Source organism: Mya arenaria, chromosome 8 (assembly GCF_026914265.1).
Source record: "Mya arenaria isolate MELC-2E11 chromosome 8, ASM2691426v1".
NCBI lineage: Eukaryota > Metazoa > Mollusca > Bivalvia > Myida > Myidae > Mya > Mya arenaria.
The window spans coordinates 24,063,959-24,073,454 of NC_069129.1; the positions used below are offsets into that span (position 1 = coordinate 24,063,959).

The 9,496-nt window shown below is 34.2% G+C and overlaps 1 protein-coding gene across 1 annotated transcript; it reads left to right on the forward strand.

Moving 5' to 3' along the window:
• The first annotated feature begins 488 nt into the window (after positions 1–488).
• On the forward strand, positions 489–9,262 carry LOC128244591 (uncharacterized). The gene is made up of 5 exons (XM_052962584.1): positions 489–688; positions 5,768–6,170; positions 7,360–7,428; positions 7,669–7,780; positions 8,005–9,262. Exons 2-5 carry the CDS (start codon positions 5,769–5,771, stop codon positions 8,997–8,999), a joined length of 1,578 nt encoding a protein of 525 aa, XP_052818544.1. The 5' UTR covers positions 489–688; position 5,768; the 3' UTR covers positions 9,000–9,262.
• The last annotated feature ends 234 nt before the right edge of the window (positions 9,263–9,496 follow it).

Sequence of the window (9,496 nt, forward strand, 5' to 3'; positions counted from 1 at the left end):
AATAAGTTCGCGACAAATAGAGGTATTTTTGTTAAACATTCACAGGTCGGCGGAATATTAAAAATAAATTATTATGTGAAAAACTACAGAAACAAGCTCAGTAACCAAACGTTTAAACATTAACATCGTTTAATGGCACTGGGTAAACGCCAAAGACATAGAACACAAACACAAAAATTCACAAACTAGAAAAATGGAACAACAGCACAAAACTCCACAAACAGCAGAGTATATATTATTTACTATGTAAAACACTAGGTTTGTTTATCAACCTTTAATCGGCTATTTTATTTGATTTCTTTTTAATGAAAGGAAGTATAAGCAGTGCTTATTAATCATTTACGTAGAAGAACAAAGTGGACCTTTTGGTATAGTATGAGGGGAGATCATTACGGTTCAGTTTAGACTTCAATGCTGAAGTTGTCTCCTTCCATCAGTAAAACGAAAGTTGGAATTTCCGAAAATCTCAAATCGATTACGTTTAGACATTGAGGAAGTCGAAGTGGTTTATATGAATTACATAATTCATTTTAAAGCTTAGTTTCGCTCTCGGTTTGTCACTACACTATAGTAAATATATTTATATTAAACAGGATGCACTACCTTTTATAAGAAATATTTAAACAAAGTTCATTAAATGCAATAGGAAGACATTAAAGTTTACCACACCGCAACGGAAATAACTCAGGTTTGTACTTTTTCTTATGTCCTCAAAAGGGTAGAACTATTTCCCCGTGAATTTTTATATATATTCTGTAGTGAATCCACCGATTCGCACGCGAAATAACACTCATTTCTAGTGTAATACGACCAACAACATCATATATGGGATGAAATTTCAACTTGTGTACCTAAAATTAAACAATATTAGAAAAAGTTACGTTTTTTTATTGCAAGAAAAATGAAAATGATTGAACGTAACCACTATATGTATTCGATAAAAGTACGCAAGGCAATCGGCCATCTCCGGCAAGCTTCGAGATAGACCTCGTAAATAGTAGTAAGGATATACGAAAGTGCGATGCGGCTGCCGGCGATTAACACCGTTTTCAATCCGCGTAAAGAAGGCCCATTGTAACAACAAGGAAATGGATTGTGTTAAATTAAATGTGCTTGTTTAAGAGAAAATATTTATTGTAACCTCAAAGAATGTTCGTTTTATGAATATTTAGATGTTTCCTTATAGTTGAAGCACTCTATTTCCTCTAGAAAAATCGTGAGCACACAGAAAGTTATTTTTCACACCATGCCTTGCCATTAAAACAACATTACTATTCTGTAAAATCATTGATTGCATTGTGCAGAGTTTTGTGGGTTGTGGTAGGATGGGTGTGAGCTTGGCACCCAGTCAGCTTTACCAGCTGAAATCTATGCATGCCTTTCCTTCAGCATTGTTGGGTTTGGGCTGCAGATTTTTTTTGTGTAAACAGTTCTGTGGGGTTGGGGTGGGGCGGTGACTATCCACGCAGTAAGTTCAATTGTTAGAGTACCAGTACAACGTTCATGTGGATATGCACCAGACAATTGTAACCACGCCCCCCCCCGGTCTGGGGAATAGTGGGGACTTTGACTTTCAATACAGCCAACCCCGGCTAAAATCCCCACCCTGCGCGGACGATCCAATGGCAAAATCCCTGCCAAATGCCCCCACACCCAGGGACTCTAGGTAAGGTCCATTCCCCTCTATATTTTAAGCGAAGATAAAACCACCGCATTCACCCAGTACTGCAGGGCCACCTGATAGGTAAAAACACGGCCCATTTCCCCGGGTTAACCACAGTATTCGCCCGGACCTGGGGTGGGGGGGGGGGTTACAATTGACTGGTGCACTAAGTTGACAGAACTTGTCTTAAAATTGTATTTGTTCAAGGCAGATCATGCTTCACATTACCTCCTAAGCTGTGGATAAACCCATTCATTACAAGTTTCCTTACACATTATATTTGTCTTAATCTATAATTATTAGTCTCAATATCTTTGAGTAAATTGTCATTTTTTATTAAAAACAACAACACCAAAAGAGTAACTGATAAGATACTCAACTGATTTATTTTTTTTGTAAATAAAAGCCTTAAACAAATATTTAGCCAGGTTACTAAGCTTTTCAGCAATGTATACCAGATTTTTTTCAATAATACTTAATCTATTTTGAATAATTAGCCTTTAGATCACTCTTCACCAAATGACTCTTTTTATGTCCAACTCCATAAAATGCAAACAAGAATAATTACAGTTTGGATCAACATGTCTCTTAATTTTATATTTAATATTAGTCAAGTAATAACAGAGCCATCTGTATGCAATCCAATGTAAAATTAATGATAAATTAGGTTTTGCTCCCATTTTTACTTTCATTTCTGTGCCAAGCCCTTTTAAGTGCATTGAGTCTTTTGGGAGACTTCACAATATTTCTGGCGTTTAATCCCCATATATGGCTTTAAGTTGCCATACAAATTTAAGTCTTCGTTATAAAAAATACTGTATGTCTCCACTTTAACCATAAACACACAATGAGAGGACTATTTAAAGCATTACCATGTGTCAGAATTATAGATCTTTCTTTGCATTTTATTTGTCTAAATGTATTACTGGTCTCTTTAGCAATATCCTTGTGCCTCTTTGAGTACTTGGCTTGACAGTTTGGTTTTAATTACATTGTTTTGAATGTTTTATTTGTTCACAACAATGATGATGATGATGATGATGATGACACTATGCTATGCCAAAACCTCAACACATTTTCTTCAAACAAAAAAGGACAGTCATTCAGAATAACTTTTATTACATCATTTGAGAAAATAAACTCATACAATCAACGAAATAAACATGCATCTGTAAAATCACAAGTCATGTTACGTGTTCGTTAAATTTAACTTAATAAAGAAAATAAATTGTGCTTGCAGTAAGCAATGCGCATCACTTCTAATAAACATTCCAACAGACTGAAAAATAAATCAAAACAAATGGAAAAACTGTTTGCAAGTCAGCTAGTATCTTATTTTATGCCTTATCAGATTGCTATGGAAGCTTACAAGATCACTCTTAAGTCTGTTGCCTAAGTAGAAACAAGTATGGACATCCTTTTCCTGAGGTCAAGAGAAAGTATCTTGGAGGTCTTGAACTCACAACCTTGAATTTGAGGCTTATCCTCTAGACCACTTTCACCTTTTCACTTTTTAAAGAGCCCAGTTTACAATATGGCATTTGCAAGGATGTGCCCTATTAACGGATTTTCTGAAGTCTTAAAAATTGAACTGAACAAAATATTTTATTTGGTCTGCCGATGCGAGCTGTTTCTGTTTTTGTAGTTATCTTCCCTCCATAATATAGGAAAACCACTTAAAGCGTAGATATATCCTTTACCATATTACCCTTTTAAAATATATGTTCGGATTTATTTAATAATCACGGACCAACAGATGACTTTTATCTTCAACTTCACATCAGTATGTAAGTCATCAAATATTCGAGATGACAAGATGTTCCACTGAATGCTTTGTTTCCATCTTGCACTCATTTTTCCAAGGTAGGCGTTGCAGTTGTGTTAGATGATTTCCATGCATTGCAGGTCAATCCTCATACAATGGCATTTTTGATTACATTCGGATTCCAGTGGCTGAAATAGAAAACAGAAAATACAACAATAATAGGAATTTTATTTTCAGATCAATTATTTTAAAAGCCGGTACAACAACAGAAAAGTATTCACAAAACATTAAGTGCAACACCAATTTAAAGCTGCATCCTCACAGTTTTACTGTTCTGACACCTTTTTTATTTTTACCTTTAAACGAGCCAATTGGCAATTATTGTGCAAATGTATGGAAACCAGTGATATTAGACTGCTGACATAATATCAGATCACAGTCTTTCATATATAAGTTTGAAAATTTGGTAAAAATTCCTCCAACTAGTCATATAAGGTCACACATAATAGAACAGATTTCAATTGTTTGGAAAATATTTTTTTGCTATTGCTTTAAGCCATATAATTATATGTGTAAATTTAATTTAATTACTCCTTTGGGCTTTTGAAGAATGACCAAGAAGAACTGTCAATCTGTGAGAGAGCAGCTCTTAGCTCTGGACTACTGGTAAATTAAAAAAATATGAAATGAAATTGTTATCATGTTTTAATTTATCTACAAATTGTAGATAAATTGTAACAATGTTGATATTTTAATACTGTCAATCCTTGTTGGTTAATTGTACAAACATGCAGGTACTTTTGGGCTTAAACCAATAGGATACTTGACTGTTAAATTATTGTCCGAATTTCGAAAATAGCACAACCATTACCTCATCTGCCTTTTTTTCATTAGAAGAAGCCGGGAATCAGAGTCAGCTGTACCCCTGGTACCATACTCTTCTCTGAAAATGACAATAAGATTAAAATTTAAATGTCTGCATTTCATTGGCACAGTAAAAATGTCAGCATTTTTCAATGTTTCTGCATCACCACCACTGGTGGATATCATAGAATTTAGTCTTGAAAGAAATGTGTGCTGGTTTATGCATTCAAACTCATTTTGTTAAACCAATAGAATGAAGATCAAATTTATTTAGAGAACTATATTAGTGAGCAGGCCGAGGCATTCAATTGTGCCATTACATTAAGTTGTTCGATACCAACACTCACGGACATTTAAACCATACATCCTTGGTTAAAAGAATGTAAATTTTAATTATAATAATTAAAATTAAAGTTAATGATATGAAATGTATGAGATAAATACACTGAGAAAGAAAGTCGAACCAATTATCGATCTAAGTAAAGTCAGATTCAGACTTATTTGTTATTAAAAAAAAAATCAAATAGAGTATTAGTTTTCTTATTTTTTGCCACTGATCACTGGAGCTTCAAAATTGTTATTTACTATATTAGAATCTGTCAAATGAAAGAAGACTTTACCCCACCCACTAAGAATTAATGACATTTCCAATTAGTTTCTCATTAGGGCTCTTTTAAAACTATTTTTATATTTTATTAAAATACAATAAGTATAAAAAATAGCACTTACACACAAATAAGTGGTAAAAGTTCGCTCCTCATTCTGTCTTTGGACTAACATATCTCTTGGTTGTTTGAACATCTTCTTGGTCGGCCATGATGGACTATTTTCTTACGACCCGTATTATATCCGAGGCCATATCTTGATACTAGCCGAGGAGTTCCGATTGCGTAGGTGTATGATCAATGCGGTGAAAATGTAAACAAAAATGTAGATCAAGTAGATCCAGCATGTTACCAACAAAGAAGGAAAAGAAGCAAATGATTATAATGTATTGATTCACTGGCATGTGTTAATAAATATAAAACACTGTAACACAGAGTAGTCACTTCCGAATTTGTGTAGTCTGCGTTGAAGATAGTTCTTTTTGTTTGTATTGATAAATGGCGGGATCAGTGTCAGGGTTTAAAACCGACTCCTCGCCAAATGATGTGTTCGGTTGTCGCACGGTAACGTACCTCAAACCAATATTGTAATAACTATATTAACTGTGTTTGTTTACTTGTGCATCTGTTTGCTTTAGCATTTGCTATGTTTGTCATTAACATAGGTCATATTGCATAGGTTTGCTGTTATGTTATTATCACCAGCAGCGTTGGTATGTAGTTGAAAAAAGCCCTATCATAAACCATTGCCAAATTCGAAATAGTTGTATGAAGGATAATTATGTAAATGTAAATTTACCGAGGGATCTGTTTTGTTTGTGTTATATTTCACAAATAAAATGATACAGTGACCAGATTGCTATGTTTCAGGATGGCGACTGCAGTGACGCCGAAGTCGGTTGACGAGACCACCCAGAATGAGCAGCACTACCTGCGCCTCCACCTTCTTGTTATGAAGGCTGGCGACGTCCTTAGAGCCAAGTTCGACTCTATCGTACACCCGAACAATCTGCTCAATGAACTGAGAAACTACAAACGCGCGATCGATAAATTACAGAAAGATGGTATAATTTCAAAGCACCAACACTGTCTGCTTAATTCTAATCCAGACTCAAAAAAGTTTGACGTTAGTCTGCTGATTGTTCTGCTCAGACACATCTGCAACTTGCATCCAAAACATCCTATTTGGAAAGAAAGCGATAACAACAAAATATTTAACAATATGCATCCAGACATTGCAAACATCGTACGAATAAGGAATCTTCGAAACAAGGTATTCTATGGACTAAGTACTTTAAATACGTTTAAACCAATATAGGGTTAATACACCTTTTTAGGTCGTTACCATCTGCAAAGGCCCGCAAGATGACCAGCCCGAGTGTGTAGCACGAGGGTTGTAAACCATTTAAAGGGCATTATTGGGAAATCGATTGGGTAATCGATTAATTACCGATATAGTCCTACTCTAACCTTTATTTGTTTTGACAACTTATTTAAGCCTGAAAAAATTGTAATCATGTTCTTGATAAAATGTACAGCATCTTTAGCATCAGAGAACTTTTTTTCAAATTTCTTTGTTCATTGCATACGACGTTATGTAATCCATATAAGTCGTTTGTTCTGAATAAAATCGACAGAAATAACTAAAGATCGGGGGAGTTGAACGTTTTGGACTAAATTTAGTGCTTTTAAAGCAAACAAATAGTAAAAACAAAAATACTATCTAGTAAACACACATCAGCTTGCTAGGAAAAGAAAACTCAGAAGAAAATATGTAAGTTAGATGCGGTTTATTTTAAATTGTTGATATTTGCATACAGCTATATAAGCTAACATTTGTTTTTGTGCAAAAGTTGGCATCATTGACCCACTTTCGGTCAGAAACCAGTACGCTCAGCTGCCATTGTTATGATGCGAGCCCTGAAAGCGCTTATGTAAAACAAAAAGCCGGTCATTAACGGCACGTGAGTTTACTGAATAATGCACGTTTTCTAGCGATAACGACCGGGCTTTTGCGTTTTAACACACCACGATAACGGACCAAAAACACACATTTTATGCAATAATACGGTGTTTATACCGAAATTATAATGTTATGCTTCACAATATTATTTAAAATGCTATAAAAATGAATAGTTTTAGTTGTTACCGAATTAACTTTTATAACGAACATGATAGTTGAGTACTTTATTTCCTGGTCCATCGGGATTACCTAATACTTTTACCTTAGCGATTCTAGAAATCAGGATATTGTTAGGCCAATGCTAGTGGGCGGTGTTTAACTGTGCTATAACTAACTGTTCATTGAATCGTTGGATGTACTTTGATTTTTTGCTTATACTTACATTATGTATTGTAGTTGAATTGGATTATGTTTAATTGCATTGTATGTATATATCTGCACCACTGAAAGTTCGCCAAAATTGTTTTAACATGCGCATTTTCGTGATTTAATGTTTCAGATGCAGCATAAGTATGTTGCTTATCTTGACAAAAAAGAGTTCGATGGTAACTGGAGTTTGCTTGAAAATGTAAGTTTTGTAAATACTCCTTGTCATGCTCAGTATTATTTGTCAGTCTTTTTTTATTGTGGGACATTTTTTTTAATCACATGGTCTTGATCACCATTCTTAAGTTGCTATTAACGTTTAGTAAGTTAATATAGCACTACTAATATTCGAAGCGATCATACGGTAACTTTCAATTGTGTAATATACTGTTGAAGTTAATAATGCATCTATCAAATTTTCATGCTATTATGTACATATCAGTCAATGGTAATAATTGGCCAGTCATGTGGGCTGAACAACGTGAAAGCTGACATCGACGTCCTGGTGAAAAAGAATCTCGGCCTGGTGCCGCCCGAAATGAAAAGCCTCCGAGGTATAATGGTTTTAAGCAACTTAATACACGATGTAAAAGTTAAAAGGACGTATTAAACAAAACTTATTTAAACATATTTCCTTATTCGCCAATATCTACTGCGTGGAGATTTTGTCAGCTTGACGAATAATATCAAAGAAAAAATATTCGACAATCTTTATATTTTACATGTAAGCATATATATTGAAGTTTTGATAAAAAAACGACTATTTTCTTTTTTAAAGAGAAAACTATTTGGTTCTTCAATGAGGGTTGCGATGAAGAGTTTAATGAGGAAAACTACAATGACGAATATGATGAGGACGGAAATCATTGTAATAGGCGGATGGATATTGATTGTATTGACGATATGGATTACTTCAATGAGAACTGTGTTGATGATTATTATGAGGAAAACTACAATGACGAATATGATGAGGACGAATATCATGATGACAATTGGATGGATATTGATGGTATTGACGATATGGATTACGTCAATGAGAACTGTGTTGATGAATATTATGTCGAAAACTACAATGACGAATACGATGAGGACGAATATCATGATGACAATTGGATGGATATTGATTGTATTGAAGATATGGATTACTTCAATGAGAACTGTGTTGATGAGTATTATGAGGAAAACTACTATGACAAATACGATGAGGACGAATATTATTATGACAATGGGTTGGATATTGATTGTATTGAAGATATGGATTACTTCAATGAGAACTGTGTTGATGATTATTATGAGGAAAACTACTATGACAAATACGATGAGGACGAATATTATTATAACATTTGGACGGAGAGTGATTGTAATGAATATGAATATGGATTTCACGACAGCTGTTGTAATGAGATTAGTATGAAATGCTACTTTGTTTTAACCGATGAAGACGAAATTCATTCTATCAAATTTGATGGTGATGGTAATAATGATACGGTTGGCTTCAACGAGATCTGCGATGATAAGGTTTATGTTGAAAACTGCCATGCCGGCCCAAATTTCGATCCAATTTACAATCACGAAACGTATACATATTTCACAAACATTGGACGTAAAATGGACAGGGCACTTTGCGTTTTTAGAAATTTTATTTCCGTGTTCTATTTTAGAACAAATTTTCTGTGGACACGTATACCTTGCACCGATTTGAGACCATTTATCAATGGAAGGTGTATACGTAACATCGTTTATAATGGACTGGCTTATGTGTGTGCTATGTAGAATGACCCAACTGGAACAATAAACTGATAGTTAGGAAACCAGCTTAGTCTGATTTCATACACTTGTTTACAAAGAAGCTTCAGAATACAGTTTAAAAGCAATGAAAGCCAGACACATGTATTAATGATTTAGTAGACTTTCAATGTAACACAATGTTTAGGGTTATGTTGTTATTAGAAACTCTCTTGTTTTTAGTTACTCTTAAATTATTTGCTTAAGAAATGTTTATACAAACGAGTACCCAAAGTGTTTTTAGCAAAGAATAAACATACACCTGTCGCTTGTATATCTGTTTCTTTGTTTGAAATATATTATGGTAAAATCACAATTCGCTATTTTCATAGCCCTGGTCCCATTCACACAAAAAGTTTTAAAAAAATCACTAGATAAATACGATGAAGAACTCATACCATGTAGGGAAATGCAATGGACAATGGAGGTTATAAAGATTTTAAATGACCTTTTGGCAATTACTGTACTAAATCATTTTAAAACGG